This window comes from Rhinopithecus roxellana, chromosome 14 (assembly GCF_007565055.1).
Source record: "Rhinopithecus roxellana isolate Shanxi Qingling chromosome 14, ASM756505v1, whole genome shotgun sequence".
Lineage (NCBI taxonomy): Eukaryota > Metazoa > Chordata > Mammalia > Primates > Cercopithecidae > Rhinopithecus > Rhinopithecus roxellana.
This window is the reverse complement of record NC_044562.1, coordinates 95,720,584-95,739,064: the sequence shown is the minus strand read 5'-3', so window position 1 is coordinate 95,739,064 and position 18,481 is coordinate 95,720,584. Positions and strand designations below refer to the sequence as shown.

At 36.1% G+C, this 18,481-nt stretch overlaps 1 protein-coding gene across 14 annotated transcripts in view; it reads right to left on the bottom strand.

Annotated features, from left to right (window-relative positions):
- The window catches only part of PIKFYVE (phosphoinositide kinase, FYVE-type zinc finger containing), a 93,056-nt gene that overhangs the window by 20,125 nt on the left and 54,450 nt on the right, over nt 1-18,481 (bottom strand). For all 14 annotated transcript variants that reach the window (XM_010376842.2, XM_030916391.1, XM_030916389.1 and 11 more), the window contains 12 exons: nt 15,784-15,924; nt 15,032-15,158; nt 13,644-14,803; nt 11,761-11,861; nt 10,138-10,209; nt 9,359-9,530; nt 6,200-6,378; nt 4,258-4,371; nt 3,774-3,882; nt 3,505-3,659; nt 2,668-2,758; nt 271-331 (listed from right to left, as the gene is read on the bottom strand). In XM_010376842.2, coding sequence (XP_010375144.1) covers nt 271-331; nt 2,668-2,758; nt 3,505-3,659; nt 3,774-3,882; nt 4,258-4,371; nt 6,200-6,378; nt 9,359-9,530; nt 10,138-10,209; nt 11,761-11,861; nt 13,644-14,803; nt 15,032-15,158; nt 15,784-15,924 — 2,482 coding nt within the window. The remainder of the gene's footprint in view (nt 1-270; nt 332-2,667; nt 2,759-3,504; nt 3,660-3,773; nt 3,883-4,257; nt 4,372-6,199; nt 6,379-9,358; nt 9,531-10,137; nt 10,210-11,760; nt 11,862-13,643; nt 14,804-15,031; nt 15,159-15,783; nt 15,925-18,481) is intronic.

Here is an 18,481-nt window from a genome sequence, read left to right as displayed (position 1 = left end):
GTAATAAGCAAAACAAATTCAATTTACTTTTTTCTGTTTTTTCTTCCCCTAATAGCAGCCTTCTTTATATTTCATGTATTTCTATAATCTGATTTATCTTATTGCAATAAACTGTATGATAATCTGATAGGATTACAAGTGCTCTACAGGAAGGAAAGAAAGCCTATGAACAACAGAATCAGAAAAACAGCTCAAACAGTTTAAAACAACTTATACAATAAGAAATTTCTTTAAATCCAATGGCAAGTGATCACCAGACTCAGGACCAACCTTTTTCTCCATTCTGAAGTCCTGGAGAAATATTCCGTGGAGATGCATCCATCGCACTTACCTGTAGAGATGTAAATACTTTATTCTCATGGAAAACATGAAAATCACATTCAAAAAAATTTTTAATCAGTGAATCTTAAACTTTTTGGTCTCAGGACCCGTTTACACCCTTAAAAATTACTAAAAACCCCCTTAATATTTTTAATTAGCTTTTGTTTACCTTAGAAATTTTTACCTTATTAGAAATTAAAACAGAGAAAGTTATTAAATCTGCATTAACTTATTTATAAATAAACTCATTAATATAAATAACATATTTAAACATGTAACATACTGTACACACTATCTACCCTTTAGTCACTTAGTAGCTGTCTTGGTTATCAGATCAACCATCATAGTACGGCAGTGCTTGTTTTCAAGTAACCCTTATTTTAATGGTCCCAAAGCGCAAAAGCAGTGATGCTGGCATACTATTATAATTGTTCTCTTTTATTATTACTATTGTTAATCTCTTACTGGGCCTAATTTATAAATTAAACTTTACCATAGGTACACATACATAGGAAAAAAACAGTACATATATGGTTTAGTACTATCTGCTGTTTCATGTTTCCACTGACGTGTCTTAGAACATACCCTCCTTGGATAACGGGGGACCATCCACTGTAAATATTAAGGACAGTGCTACAGAATTTCAAATCAACTTTCAATCTTTCAAAAAAGATGATCATCTGTTCAATAATTTTGTATTTTCAATTCTGTATCTATCTACATGCTTACACTACTAGCTTTGCAGTTTCTTCAGTGAGCAAATGGAAAGGCCACCAGAAGTCTGTGCTAGTCATTAACAGCTCCACACTAGTCGGCAAATACCAACACAAAGATCATCTTCAGTAGCCTTAATTTTTACTCTCACCTAAACTTCCTTTTTGTCTCATAAACATCTGTGTGTTTCTACACAGTTGTTTATGAGACAAAAAGGAAGAATTCACTATATATTACTAAATAACAAAAATATCTTAAGTACCTGGATCCATCATTCCATGAAAATATTCTACAAATACTACACACTGTACAAAAAGAAAATACTCCTTCAAAGTCCTCATGATATCAGAACATGAGGCCCTTATAATAAGCTGACATTAATTCATGTGAAATGTGGTGTCATAGGCAGAATTCTAATATGGCCCCAAGATTCCCAGCCCTTGGTGTACACATATCTCTTCTCCATTAATCACATACACATTCCCTGACTTATGATGGTCTGACTTAAGATTTTCCAACTTTACAATGTCACAAAACCACTATGCATCTGGTATGCTCCTCAACTTATGATGGGGTTACATCCACATAAACTCATCATAAATTGAAAATAAGTCAAAAACATACTTTTGGATGTTTTCAACTTATGATGAGTTTATCAGAACATCAACCTCTCAGAAGTTGAGAAGCATCTGGACTAATTTAGGTACTTCTGTAATTTTGCAGATGTAATTAAGGCCCCTAAATCAGATGACCTCAAAATAGGAAAATTATCCAGATGGACCTGATATAACCACGAGTCCTTAAATCTGTGTCTATAGATCAAAGACAGAGAAAGTAAGTGATTCAAAGCAAAAGAAAGGTTTGACACATTGCTCCAGGTTTTGAAGATGGAGAGTACTGAATGGTAAGAAATGCAGGCAGCCTCTAGGGGTTAAGAATGGCCTCCGGTGGACAGCCAGCAAGAAAACGAGGACATCAATCCTACAACTAATAGAAACTGAATTCTGCCAACAACCTGAATGAGTAGGAGACCCTGAGTCTCAGATAAGACAGAAGCCTCAGCCAAAACCTCGAGTTCAGCTGTGTCAGATTCTGAGCAGAGAACCTAGTCATGCTTGCCAGTCTTCTGACCCACAGAAACCGTGAAATAATAAATTTGTGGTTTTGGCCAATGTTTTGGATGATCTATCACCAAGAGAAGACTAATAATTTGAAAAAGAACTGATGCAGTTCAAATACCTTAAGAAAAACCTCTTATTTAAGCAGAGAGATTTTAAAAACACTCAAAACTGCAGAGTATAAAATAAATGAGGACCCTATTATATACTCAGAGTATCCACGACTTTCCTTTGTAGCACTTGCTGTCACCATGATGCCACCCCTGGTGATGCCAGCAAACTGTAGCTTTTAAAAACATTTCAAATAAATAAATTATAACTGATCATTTTATTTCAGGTTATAACATAAAAGTAATCCAGGTCATAGTTCCTTGAAACCTCACAAATTCAAAATGGAAAACCCTGCTGGATGTCATTACTAAAGTATGTATTAAACTATCCCTGCTAAGTATTATAAATGGAACTAACTATATTTCTATCGATTAAGGACCAAAGATAAGATTACACTTCACACCTTGCTTTCTTCCCCTTGTCTCAGTCTTCCAGGACTTGGAGGAACTGAAGGTCTCTTTCTACCCTTTTCCTGTTGGAAAAGGTCCTGCAACCTGTGGCCAAAAGCAAAAAAAAAAAAAATATATATATATATATATATATATATATACATGCTTACACTATATATATATACGTATATATACGTGTATATATATACGTGTATATATATATATACGTGTATATATATATATATGGTTTGTTTCTGCACCTTGAGTGCTGTTTATAAATTTTCTCTTTACAACTTTGAAATCACAAAGTTTTCCCGTTTGAATTAACCATAGTCTTTAAAGTTATATATAAATAAGAGTAAGTTTTTGCCATATCTAATTAACCAGGAGCATTTGTTATCGACCATTCCTATCGACTATAGTTGTAAAAAAAAGAATAGCAAATTATTATAAAGAAAAATACTTCTAAAAAATAAATAGTGAAATAAAGGCATAAGATAAACATACCAATATATTTGAAATTGCTGGCCAAAAACCAACAGTGACTCATGGCATACTACTTCAGTTAAAAACAATTCAACAGCACACACATCTGAACAACACTGTTTCAAATTATATTAGAAACAGCATCAAAGGCTGTTCTCCTCTTTGGTTTTTACATCTTCACAAACTACCTAAAATATAGCACATATATTTTAAAATATAAAGAAACGAGGGTGATGGAAAACAAAAGCTTCTTTAACTAGAGCACAAAATGAAACATCCATAATTAAAGATTTTTAAGTTGTAAGATATCATATTAGAACAAATGCAGCAATAATATTGAAGAAAACCAGACTGCAAAATCACACCTGTTATTCCAAGCTTGCAGCACTTCACAGAGACTTTGTTTCTTGGCAATGAGTGACTCAAAGACCGACTGTAGTTGCTGAGGGGTATCTACAGAGGAAGACATGAGCCTTGCTTGCATCTTCTCAATACAGTTCTTAAACTCGCCTTCTTCCATCTACAAGGAACAGAAACATTTCCGGAGACAGAGACCTATACAGACATACCCCAAAATAAACTTCTATTAAGTTAATAATTAACTTTTGAATTTTCTACCAAAGAAAGAAATTACCTCTTTCTGTGCAAAGATATCTTCCATTTTTTCCTCTCTTGTTTTACTAAATGTATCAGTTTTCAAAGATGCAAGTCTTTCATCAATGGCAAGATACACCTGTGAAACTCTAACAATAGAGAGAACATTAAACACTTTAGAAAGGGTGAATCAAATTTTCTATTTCACATAAACAGAAAAAAAAGTTACATGCAAAACGTAATTAAAATAATGTTTTACCTAATTAAGAATTACATTCAGTTTTGCAGAGCAAATAAGACCTAAAAGAATGTACTTCAAAATTTTAAGTTGTTATGTCTAAGAGAGTTTGGCTTCTTTTTTATTATTTTCCCATGAAGTCTACAATTTTCTTTTTGCATACCAAGCATGCATAGCAGACAATTAGAAAAGCTATTTACATTTTCAAAGAAAGTAAAATGAACAAATCTGATACTTTAAAATAGCTGTAAATAAACAAAAAAATGATAAAAGAAACTGAACTTACTTTTGAAAGAAGTCCTTCAGATCCTGAAGAAGGGACACTTTTAATGGAGCCTGACGCTTAATGAATATTTTGGGGAGTGGAACACATACTTCAAGAAGCCGAATGGGAGAATAACTGACAGAAAAAAATACAAGGACCAATAGAAAATGAAAAATAGTTTAATATCTTGAATAGAGCTGTATCATGATGTTCAACTAAATCCTATGAGGCATAAGAGAAAAAGTTTCTATAAAATGGCATTTTAAAACACTCACAAAGATATTAAAGATAATTTTTAGCTCTTACAATAAATATCCTCCCCAATTCTGGAGGGATTTTGTTTCATCTTTCATTACACTGTAGTACCATCATTTATCCCTTGAAGTTATCCTTATCTGCTGTAAAACCAAAAATGATGGCTATAAACCATCCCTATTAATAAGGAAACTAAAATACCTACATCTAATTGTAGGTATTCAGTACCTCTCCAGCACCTGAAGATTTTTCATGAGTCTTTTGTTTCCTTTCCACCTGAGGGTTTATATTGACCAACAAATGCTACAACCTCACTCCCCGGCAAGGCCCTACATGCACAGTTAAAAGCTCTTGCTTAAAAAAGGAAATAAGCTCTAATTAGCAAATATCTCCTGAGGGTCTATTATGTGCCAGACACTGTTTTAGGTGCTGAGGATATAACATTAACAATTCCTGTTCTCATAATTCAGGAAAAACAAGATTCAGGTAACAAATAAAATAAATTCAAGTAACAAAACATATCAGAGGTTCAGTACCATGGAGAAAAATATAGCAAGAAAGAGAAGCAGAGTGCTAGGATGGGAGAGTGTCAGGGCAGGTGAAATGTGAGCAAAGACTTGTAAGAGGCAAGGAAGCAACAAGCAGATATCTGGGAATGAGCAATTCAAAGAGGGAGAACAAGCACAAGGCTCTCAGGCAGGAACCTACTTGACATACCTGAGGCCCAGTAAGGAGGCCAGTGGGGCAGCAGCAGGATGAGTGAAGAGAGAGTAGTAGGAGATAAGAGCAGAGAGGTCCTAGGCAGCCAGAGCAGGTAGACTGAAGGCCAGTAAATGGACTTTGGCTTTTACTCCAGGTGAAACAGACACCCTTTGGAGTGTCTAGAGCAGAGGAGTGGCCTTAGCTGACCGCCCCTTAAAAGAACCACTCTGACTGCTGTGTTGAGAAGAGGCTAAGGCCAAAGGGAGACTGGCTAAGGCTACTACAATAATCCAGGTGAAAGATAACAGAGGCTCAGCCCAAAGTGGTAGTGGTGGAGGTGGTAAAAAGTGCTCAGACTCTGGATATATTTTGAAGGCAGATACCTGAAGGTTTTCTCAAATTATTTAATACCACAATGGCAACTATCAATTCTTTGAATACAGACTTTTAGTTCTAGAAATATGTGATTATCTTTCTGATGGTTAATGTCTTGGCAAACATTCTGACAGACTTTCAGATGCCATCAGATGACAAAACAATGGTTAAGAGTTAAGCCAGGGCCGGACATGGTGACTCACACTTCTAATTTCCACACTTCGAAAGGCCGAGGCAAGATGATCACCTGAGCACAATTCAAGACCAGCCTAGGTAACAATGAGATCCTGTCTCATAATTTTCTAAAATTTTTATATTAAAAATTTTTTTTAAAAAAGAGTGAGGCTGGTAGTAGATTGACCAGGGTTCAAATCATGACTCCATCACTTGAAAGCTCTGTAAGTGTTCAGATCGTAAGCTCTGTAAGTGAGGATAATAACTATTTCGTAGGGTAAAAAGTAAATAAAATAATACTGAAAGTTCTTAATACAGTCTGGTCCTCTGCATTTATAAGTGTAGAAATGGGGAATCCCACAAATTAATTCAATCTAGTAACAAGTGAAAAATGTTAAAAAATTCTTAAGGGATTATGAGATCTGAGATCATGTACAAGATTCCTAGGATTTCTTACCTGAAACACGCCACCATCTGGTTATAGGAGAAATACTGGTGATAATCATGATGGATGGAGTGACCACAGGGCTCAGCGTTGGCTCTGCGAGTATACTGGTGCCCATAAAACCTAAGTTCAAGGTATTTTGCAAATGACATAGACCAGGACTCATTGGAAAGAGCAACAACTGGTGTTACCTGAAATTCAGCAAAAATATTTACCTAATCACATATTGAGAATCTCTTTTTTTAAAATTAACATTTTCTTTTCTTTTTTGTTTTTTTCCTTTTTTTTTTTTTGAGACGGAGTCTCACTCTGTCACCCAGGCTGGAGTGCAGTGGCCGGATCTCAGCTCACTGCAAGCTCTGCCTCCCAGGTTCACGCCATTCTCCTGCCTCAGCCTCCTGAGTAGCTGGGACCATAGGCACCTGCCACCACACCCAGCTAATTTTTTGTATTTTTAGTAGAGATGGGGTTTCACCATGTTAGCCAGGATGGTCTTGATCTCCTGACCTCATGATCCACCCACCTCAGCCTCCCAAAGTGCTGAGATTACAGGTGTGAGCCACCATACCCGGCCAACATTTTCTTTTCTAATACAAATGTAACATATACTGACAGCAGAAAATTGAGAGAAGAATGAAAAGTTCAAATGTGGGTGGAGCTGGTGGTGGTGGAGGAGAGCAGCATCACCAATAAACCCACCAACATCAATATACTAGTATATGTTCACTTTCGATGGATTTTACTACACATACATAACACACACACACATACATATACATATATACATACACACATGGACATGCACACAGCCAGTATATTTGTAAATAAAAACTCCTATAATTAGTTTCATAATCTTTTACTTAGCAATTTATCATGAATATTTGCCCACATAAAATATTCTTGCACAACTTTTCAAATGGCCGCAGAGTATCCTATTAAATGGACATGTATTTAACCAATCCTTATTGATGTGCCTTTAAGACATTACAAGTTTCTCCATACTGAGATGATGTTCTGATGAACATCCTTGTATATACATATTTACAAATATCCACAATTATTCCCTTGGGACAAATTAATAAAGGTGGGAATTGGTAGGTCCAAGGGCATAAACATTTATATGGTCTTTGATAATTTTTGCCACATTATCTTCCAAAACAAGTGCACCAGTGTATACAGTCTCCAACAGTATTTAAGAATAACAATTTCCCCCACTTTCTCACCCAATCCTAGGAATTAGAATTGAAATTTTTGAAATGTAGTCCCATAAAGAAAAATTTTTTAAGAGATTTTACTGGTTTTATCTGTGCTTATTTGACTACTAATGAATAACATTTATTTGTACATGTTTAGTAACCATTTGCATTAAATTGCATTGTCATGTCCTCTGCCCATTTTTCTATTAACATGGCTTACAGAAATTTGATATTACATATATTTATGTTTAGTCATATATATTGTATTTTTCCTTGACACTGGAAGTTTTTCATTTTAGTGTAACAAAACTTACCTTTTCCTTTCTAGCATAAAAAAACACAAGTTTAGGCCGGGCGCGGTGGCTCAAGCCTGTAATCCCAGCACTTTGGGAGGCCGAGACAGGTGGATTGCGAGGTCAGGAGATCGAGACCAACCTAGCTAACACGGCGAAACCCCGTCTCTACTAAAAAATACAAAACACTAGCCGGGCGAGTTGGCGGGCGCCTATAGTCCCAGCTACTTGGGAGGCTGAGGCAGGAGAATGGCGTAAACCCGGGAGGCGGAGCTTGCAGTGAGCTGAGATCCGGCCACTGCACTCCAGCCTGGGCGACAGAGCGAGACTCCGTCTCAAAACAAAAAAAAAAAAAAACAAAAAAAAACCACAAGTTTTTGTTTTAAAATAAAGTACATATAGCAAAGCATGTAAGTCATAAAGATCAAATTTAAGTTATTCATTTACAATGATTGTCAGTCTACCCAGTTAACATATTCTACAACAAACTATTATCAGCTATCTAATAGGAACTAAAGTCTGTAAGAACAAGTATGAAACTAAGACTGAGAATTGCTAGAAATAATTTTATGTCTGTATGTTTGCTGATGCAGGTGCAACTTTGATTTTGCTCTTCTCTACCACTGATTAATGTAGGTCATGCTATTTTATATGTAATTCCCACATGTGCCGTCCAAAAGCACACTTCAAAATAACCCAATTAAGGCTAGGCGCCATGGCTCACGCCTGTAATCCCAACACTTTGGGAGGCTGAGGCGGGCGGATCACCCGAGGTCAGGAGTTTGAGACCAGCCTGGCCAACATAGTGAAACCTTGTCTCTACTAAAAATACAAAAATTAACTGGGCGTAGTGGCGCACACCTGTAGTCCCAGCTACTCCAGAGGCTGAGGCAGGAGAAGAGCTTGAACCTGGAGACAGAGGTTACAGTGAGCTGAGATCACATGACTGTACTCCAGACTGGGCGATAGAGCAAGACTCCGTCTCAAAAAAAAAAAAAAAAAAGAAATAACCCAATTAAGGCAATGAGTTAAATTTGGAACATTTTATCCAGATTGCAAGCAGTCTGGATAAAAATCATATATTTAAAAAAAAAAAAAAAACAATATTGGCACCAAATATTTGCCCCAGAGTTAGAAAAGAAAGGCACAAAGAAAAAATAAAACACGTGTCCTTTTCTCAAGAATGTACATAAAAACCAGTAGAGATCAATTTCAACATGGTCTCATCTGTATGTGGACAGAAATGTTGATATAGGCTCAAATCTGTTATACAAATATCCTAATATACTGCAGTTATTGCTGTCTCCTTCCCTAGAAAACAGAAGTCACTCCGTATTCTTTTTTTTTTTCCTAGGGCCTAGCACAGTATCTGGCACATAAGTGGTGCTAAATGTTTGTTGAATGAACAAACATAATTGAGAACTGTCAAGATACAACCTCAAGATACTTTACTGTACCAGGTACTTGTATTTTATTTAATGACTGATACATTCCTAAGAAGAGATCTTCAAAAAACAAATACTAGATTGAACATACAGCAATGGAAGGTAAAATAACAATGACAAGTAGAGCTCAATGACAAATGACGAATCCAATAAATACAGGAAACCTTGCCCTCAAAAAAAAACTATACAAATAAAGAAATAAATGGCAAATAAAATATAGTAATAGGGTCTATTTACCTGTTTGCAGATTCTACACCAGGAATATGTAAGAATTGTATGTTGATATCCAGGTACTGGAGAATCCAACTCCTTCAGGATTATCTGCACACAGCCTTGGCCATGAACAAAGCGCCGAATATGATGTACCATGGGGGTATCACAGAACATGCTTGGACACTGATAAGAAGGCCTTTGACAAACAAAAGAGCCCTTCTCACATTAAGCATGAAACAGAAATCAGAACCACTGTCAAAGTGCAGCATGACTAGTGGGCAATCTGCACAAGGTACTCATGCTGTTCTGAGCCTGCAGCTGAACATTCTGTCTTCAGCTATAGCATGGTGACGGTTTCCACTTATTAAGCACCTTCTATTTGCCAAACAATTTTAAAACATTTCCTTTTAACTTCTGACAATTCTGGGGATTGTTATTCCCTATAAAGGGGACTAGTAAAGGGCTTTGTCATGTAAGTGGCGAGTGATGATGCTAAGACTTAAACTGAGGTCTAGATGATTCCAACATTTTACCTCTCATTTGAATCACTGTAAAAAACAGGTATCTGAAAAATGTCGAGGGTAGGGTAATTAGATGGGCAGAGATATGAGGAATGTTCTGGATAAGAGATCTCAGTTTAAATATGAAATAGATTACTTCTTTGAATTATATACTCTGATATGCACTATGAAAGTGAGGATCATGTAACAGTCACCTGACATCCAACTCATGTTTACGTTTTAGGTTGAAATTTTCAGCGTCAAAAATGTGTAATGAAACAGAAGGAAGAAATATGTTCTTACCTGAAACAGTATCTCTCTAAAAATATTCCTAATGTAAGATCATTCTTTCCATAAAATTCCATTGTTACAATCCTAAAAGAAGAAATCACCTCTTAGAAACATAAGAATTACCATGCACCAAAGACATTTCATGAGACCACAAATTATAATTACCTATTAAATGCATGATACTTTCAATGAAGTATTAAAGCAGGTAATGTTCTTTGTTGTTATGAAACAGGTTTTAGCTCATCCAATAAAACAAGTTTAGACTTGCCACACTATAGCAATTTTTTCACTCCCAATCCACTAGTATCTTATGAAACTAATGAGGATGCATAAATTATAATATTAATTGAGTAAAACTGATTTGAGTTAAGAAGAGGTAAAGGTTTCCTTACAAAGGCTTAAGCCCTGTCAACACAAGGCGGGACTCCTGTCTCCTACTCTCTTGACCATGCCTTTACTGAGCATAGAAAACAGCAGTTCTTGCTAAAGTGCCAGTTCCTTTTTATCTAACCTATAAATGCTCACAAGACAGTCTGGCTATATAACTGCTGAAATCCACATCTTATTCAAGCCTTGACCTATAAACTCCAGAGAAAATTCCTATGGGCTCTGCCAGCCCCAAGTCTGCCTGCTGAAGCTATACTACTGGAAGAAAACATGAGCTCACTGTTGGAAATAAGTGTTTCCGGTATCCAAAATTAAAACACAGAATATGTTTTGACATGGAAACAGTGCCCCCAAAAAGGCAGTTATGTTCCACAGTACTTTTAAAACTAAAGGTGAACTACGTAATGTAAGGCTGTGTACATCTGTGTGAGGTTTTCATGACAGGAATCTGAAACAAATAATTTAAAACATAAAATATACTTCAGTTTTTATCAATCTACTTAAAATTAAGTTTTAGACTAAAACCCATTAATAATGCAAAAGGTTGACTGCTTTTATAAAAATTATGCCTGAAGGAAACCTGCCTAAATTGTACATACTATCATCAAAATGCTTGTAAACAAGCTTTTGTGTGTCAACTTTCTCGCCTTTTTAAGTACAGGTTGGGCATCCCTAATCTGAAAATCCAAAATCCAAAATGCTCCAAAATCTGAAACTTTTTGAGCCCTGACATGACACCACAAGTGGGAAATTCCACAACTGAAACCTTTGTTTTCTGATGGTTCAATGTATACAAATTTTGTTTTATACATAAAATTATTACAAATCTTGTATAAAATTAACTTCAGGCTACGTGTACAAAGTGTGTATGAAACATAAATGAATTTCATGTTTAGACTTGGGTCCCATCCCCAAGATATCGCATTAAGTATATGCAAATATTTCCAAATTTGAAAAAATATTAAATCCAAAACACTTCTGGTCCCAAGCATTTCAGAAAGGGAAAGTCAACCAATACAAATTTCTCTTCTATCCCTCACATTTTTTTCACTCTTAATGTACTCTCATTTACTTCTCATGAACAAACATGTATTTTCACATTTACTTCACAAGTTTAAAAGTTCTATCAATTCACATATGACCATGTACCTAAATACAGGTCCTAATGACTGTTTTGTTTTTGTTTTTGTTTTTAATTGCTGGAATTCTGTTTTTAAGTGGAATAGTGTAAGGTGAAAAAAATCCTACCAAGGACTGACACAGGCACTAGGAGCATTGCTGGACTGGGCAGAAGAGCTGCTGAAGAGCACACAAAGTCTCTGGTGGTTAATGGGATTCAGACAGTCCACCTAAATTTAAAAGAAGTAATGAATGGATGAGCAAGCGACTGCAACCACATTCAACCCCACTGCACCAAATACACTCCACTCTATTTGTAAAGCCTCCAATTATCACTGTAGGGGCTCTGGTCAAGACTTACAACTATAGGAAACTAAATAAAAGGAAGAAGGGCAGTTGGTTTTTGAGAAAAGACAACCCAAAAAGTTTAAGTTAAACTTAAAAGCACAAAATGATGTCTAGATAGCTTGTTTTCTTAACTTACTCTTTAATTTACAAAACTGCACTAAATTATTTTAGAAGAAAAATTAAATATATTCATATTTAACAATCTGAACTGATGGGATATAATAACATCAATCTGAGACACCCAGAAATCTAAATTCTAAGGTGTATATTTATCTATGCTTATGCCTGTTTTTGATCATTACAAAGGGAAAACCAGCTCTCTGTTAAAATTGAAATAGTATAGGAGCATATGAAGAAGTTCATAAAACACACAAAACCTCTCCTCCTATGATTCTCCTCTACCACTGAAGCTGAGCAGTTTGACTCTGTGGTTTTAAAATATCTATTCTTTTTGCTAGTTTACACACCTGTCCCACATACACACATCACTTCCTACCTAAGTACACACAGGGGGTTTTGTTTTTATAAATATGGAATAATGCAAAACATATTAAAATATAACTTGCTTTTTAACACTTCAAATATATTATGGTCTTTATCCAAGTCATTAAATGACTTGAGGTCTTGCTCATCATTAAACCGTTTCAATAAACATCTTTGTACATATATTCTTACAAAATGAAAGCACCCTTATATAAGCACACTTAATTATTTCTGCAGGATAGATTATAAAAAGTTGGAGTCCTGGGTCAAAGGCATATACATGTATGTGTAAATTAATAAGAGACTTTCCTATCACTTTCTATAAATTTGTATAAATTTATACAAATGTACATACACATACATTGGTATAAGCTTACATAAAATTTATGAAAGGTGTTTTTCCATGCCATCATTAACCATGGGTCTTTTATCACTTTCCTTTTTGCCAGTCTCACAAATAAAAAATTATTTAGCACCACTATTATTTAGCACTTCCTTGACTACTAGTGAAATTGAACATATATTATTTAGCACTTCGTTGACTACTGGTGAAATTGGACATCTTTTCGTTTTATTAAACAATTGCATTTCCTCATCTAGCAATGGATTTGTTAATTAGTTTTACTGCTACTATTATCAATAATAGATCTATAAACCTTCCTTAATTTGCTCTCAATTTATGCCTAGAAAGAAAAAGGTCACTGTCATAGTTAAATAACAAGGTAAAATGTTTTATGTTAAAGAAAAAAAATAGATCTAACTTTTTTTAGAAAACAAATCTATTTCCTGCTAACTTTTTTTAAAAAAACACATCTATTTCCTACAATAAGTTTCCATCTCTCACTCCCTGACACTAGGATCCAGGATTATCATACTACATCCAAGTCATGTTGTCAGAAATTTTAAGGAGCTCCATCACACTTCCCTTTACTTCAAGGATCTGCCTAGCTTACTATAAGCTCATCTTAAAACCCTGAAACCCAGTTTCATTACAATTCTGCTTCATACGTATTAAAGTAACACATAAGCCAGCAGACTCAAGACAAAAACAAAAATAGCATAGGAGAAGAAATACTTCACAAATCTGCATGCAGTCTGCCAAACTGATTTTTTAGCCTGCCTTAGTGGAGTCATTCAACACATCCTAATGTACAGGAGCATCAAAAAGTGGTCTGGCTCACCTTTGTTGACCACACAGCATCACTCGGAATAAGCCCTCTCTCTTCATCACCCTCATTTTTGCTTCCTGATTTGCCACTTGAAGTACTTGATGCATCCTTTGAATGAGCAAAAGGGTCTGAATTTTTGGGCTGAATTCTTCCTCCTCTGGCTCGATAATCGGCCAGCATTCTACTCAAGCTCTGGCTATCGCCCAGATGTTCAGCAATTCTAGTGCTCACTAGCTCATGTGAGGGTAAGACTTGAATACACTTGGCCTGAATACTTCCGTTCATGCCCTGAAGTCCAGAGAGATCCCTGAGCAGCTGTTTCTTCCTCCTGTTCTCCATTTCTTTGAATTCTTTATTGAGGAGAGGAGACCAGTAAACCTGCTCTGCAAAATAATCTCGGGTAGAGCATCTCATCCCCTTTTCAGTTAAAAGAAAGGGTTCTCGGAATGTGATTACTGGGGAGATACAGAGGATCACATCTTTCAATTCCTGCTTAAAGGCCAAAGAATAAGTCTTTCGTTTATCTTCAGAGGAGGTGACTTCCTCAGTAACATATAATCCAGTGTCATCCTGTAGAGGGTCTCTAAAGGCTCTTATCTGGCTTTTGGGATCCTGCAGCACAACTGTTTGCTGCAAACTCTCTGGCTGCTCGCTGCCTAAAGCATCTTGTTGGTCATCCACAGGGACTGGCAACAACGATTCCGGTACAGGTGGAAAGAAAGCACAAGCGAGACCCGCCGGGCAAGTTGTTGTGCTATGTTCCTGATGCTTCACAGAGGCAACAGCCTGTGGAACATTTTTATTTTCCTGCTCCCCCTTCTCAAACACAATCCTTGATTCCAGCAAACTGCTATCATCACAGGGCAGAGACTCAGGAGGGACGTCAGGATCCCAGGGGAGGGAACCTCCACCATACTGCTCTTGGACAGCCCCCTCATGCCCTCGTCCCTCAATCAGGGAATGGAATGAAGGGTTTTGCATTAACGTGGGAGGCATAGCAAATTCATCCATGAGAAAGGAGATTTCTAGTTGAGAATGATAAGCAACACAGATCATAAATATTAGGATCTCCTTAACTCGAGCCAGCTCATAATCAGAGCCTCCTCTCAGCTTGATTGTACAGCCTAGGTGCTGTGGACAACCTTCAAAAAACATCAGCGTCTTGGTTTGCTCTACAAATAAAAACAAACAAAAAGTTAGGATGGTGGAGGTGGCAATCCAGAAGTCCAAATAGAATTAATTCACTCTCTTAACATCTGTAAAAGAAAAACTCTTACATGAATAAGACCGCAGTTGCCTATCCTCACCTACTATTAATAGATATTTCCTAGTAAGTAAACATTGTAGTAGTGATAAGTTAACTCTTTTCCTCAGGTCAACCTATGCTAAAGATCACTCACCATTAGGTAACTGAAATATCTGCATATAAAATTTGTGACAAGTGCCCAGGTGTGGTTTCGTAAGCAGCTGGTCCATCGACATCACTAAATCACCTTGGGTCATTCGACTGATTCGTTCCAAGACTTGCTACAAAACACAAAAACATTATATTACAAAACTAGAGAAGAATAAAAATATTTGTAAATTTAATCTGGAAAAGTGATGGAAAAATTAAAAAATAACATTCACAATAAATTTCCTTTTTAATAAATATATGATGAATTTTTTTATTCCGGATTCTTCTATGTTTAGTTGCTTAGTAATCAATATGTGCCCACTGAAACCTTACTCATATTAATAACATTATCAAAATGCATTTAAGCATCATGGATTACCACAAGATGCTATGAGGAGAAAAAACAACTTCCTAGAATTGGCCCCTATTCTGCAGAAGGTAAACTTTCGAAGGGAGAGAACATTTTCTGCTTGAGCAATTCTCCAACGAAAACGAAGGATCAACAAATACCTAGTGATTAACTAATGTCCATTTCACTTTTGGTCTTGTAGACATCAATAATAGGCATTACATAATCAATTACACTTTCTTCCAGTCTGAGATTCTCAGTCTTAATGAAATAGGTGCCGTATCTTCTGTCCCACTTTCAATACGTATGGAACAGCAAAGACTAAGATTCTTGTATACCTACCATACGAACATGTAAATTTAAAAGCTGCAATTTTTTAAAATAAATAGAAAAATAAAAACACTCACCGATTTTACATTAATGACCAAAGTAATACCATGTTCCAATAACATGTCCTGGGCAATCCGAGACACTGTTTTCTCAACTAGAACCAAGGTGGGTCGAACATCAACTATTCGCTGAACATAATTCTTCAAGAATTCTCTTTCCTAAGTAAGATAAATCAGAAATATCACACCTGGTAAAACGCAATATCTGGGCATATTAAAATATCGAGATAGCTTCACTATTATTATCAATCTTAGCCTAAATTTTCTTCATCCACAAGTAAGTCTGTAAGCAAATTAATTCAAACAAAGTAAGAATCTCATTCGTCATTCTAAACTTGATTATGCTGACAAGAGTTTCAGAAGAAATTCCATTCTCCAACTAATTTTCCTTGAAAGCTTTTCAATTCTTAATTTAAAAGCCAAGAATGCAATTAGCTAGTTCAGAGGTTAAAAAAGCAAGAACAACAAAAAAACCTAACCTCAAAACTCCCAAAATAAGAGCCATTTCTAAGTTTTTTGTTTTTTGTTTTTTTTACGAGACGGGGTCTCATTCTGTCACCCAGGTTGGAGTGCAAAGGTGCCATCATAGCTTACTGTGACCTCAAAGTCCTGGGCTCAAGCAATCCTCCTGCTTCACTCTTCTAGGACTACAGGCACATATCACAATGCCTGGCTAATATTTTCTATTTTTTTTGTAGAGACAGGGTCTCACTATGTTACCCAGGCTGGTCTTGAACTCCTGGCCTCAAGCAATCCTCCTGCCTTTAGCTCCAAAAGTGTAATGACAAGTGTCAGCCACTGTGCCCAGCCCTAAGTGGTTTTAATATGGTTATGAATTCTCTCCTCTACATTCTGAAACCAAAATGAGTTATCTCTTTTTCTGGATATCTGAATAAATAACTCTTTAACAGATGCTACTTCAGCAACTTCCTAATTCCAATTTCCCAACAGATCATATAATACCTAGAACAGCCACAGTTAAAGATCTCAAACATAATGCTAATATAATTTTATCACAAAGGTTTAATTTCAAAAGAAATGAATATTGTGGCTGGGTATGGTGGCTCACGCCCATAATCCCAGCACTTTGGGAGGCCGAGGCGGGCGGATCACCTGACGTCTGGAAGTTCAAGACCAGCCTGGCCAACACAATGAAACCCCATCTCTACTAAAAAATACAAAAATTAGCCGGGCGTGGTGACAGGCACCTGTAATCCCAGCTACTTGAGAGGCTGAGGCAGGAAAATAGCTTGAACCCAGGAGGCGGAGGTTTCAGTGAGCCAAGATTGCGGCATTGCACTCCAGCCTAGAGGACAAGAGCAAGACTTCATTTCAAAAAAAAGAAAAAATAAGAAAGAAATGAATACTGTAAATAACAACCAGAGTTAAAACAATACAACTCACTAATTGCTTCATAATATTTCTGGGCTCCAGATGGGAGACAACTAAAGATGAGCATGTTCGCCACTCCTACTCCATGTGCCCAAAGAGTTTTCTGAGCAAGACTGTATTCACGTCCCTTACCACCCACAATGGATGGGCCTACTCACTGCAGTAAACTTGCCCTATTATGAAGTATATTGCTTCTTGCCTTTGTTTTACTGATACTATTTATTTCAAATTCTCCTATTATTAACAAAATGGATTTTTTTCCTAAAATGTGTTAATTTCCTACTCTACTTACTAACTTGAAATTTAACAGCATTTAAAATAATTTTATTTGTGCAGCTCTAATAAAGTACAATCAGAATCCGTTTTTTTGTTTTTTTTTTTTAAGTTTCTGCCTGTGGTAGTACAAATAACTTTCCTTCCAGTTCCAATTCTAATCAACTATCATGACTACTCATGAAATACCATGTCAAAAAGGAGGCCTTGTCCAAGCTCAGCAAGGAAAGAGTATCAGAAAGTAGGCCATAAGCACAGCAGTGGTGAACCAAGAGATCTAGTAGACCTGGCCTTGTAAAGAAAGTACAAAGTCACAGGCTAATTATCTCCTTGACCTTTGTTTCTCATCCTCCTTTTTCTGAATATCTATCTTTCAGCTTCTTCTCTGATTCGTTATTCCACATCAGATAAAAAAACTCAAATGAGCTGGTACTTTCTATCAATTCAGAAAAAGCTCAAATCAGCTGATATTTTCTATCAATTTAAACTAAGAAGTTTAAGTAGGGCAGGAGTTAAAGGTATAATAAAAACTATGTTTGAAAGTTTTGATGAACAAGATGCTTTGTTAGTGAGTTAAACCATGTTTCCTAAGTACAACCCCCCAGAGCATACCTCTCTAACAAAAAATCTTTAGTCTATTAACCTGATTGTAAAAATAGAGTAAATAATGTGAATAAATTTAGCTACAACTTTAAGTAAACAAACACCTGTAGATTACAATTAACCTAGTTCATCAATTCCAAGACATAAAATTTTACGAATGTTAACATCTCTGCAACCAGGATGCATCTCAGTCAAAGCAATTCTGATCTGATCATGTGAAAGTCTTCTGCTGACAATCTTCTGTGGAATCAACAAAACCTCCAGCATCAAATTATCTTAGGTTCCATGAACATAATTATTGTATTTCCCTTTATTTCTTTAGAGTTCTCTACTAAAATGTCTAGTCAAAACCCATCATTTTTACTGATGGCACAGCTGAATTCCAAAGAGAAAACAGCCCCAGCTCACAGAGTTCTTAAGTAATACAGCAGAGTTTTATAAAGCACTG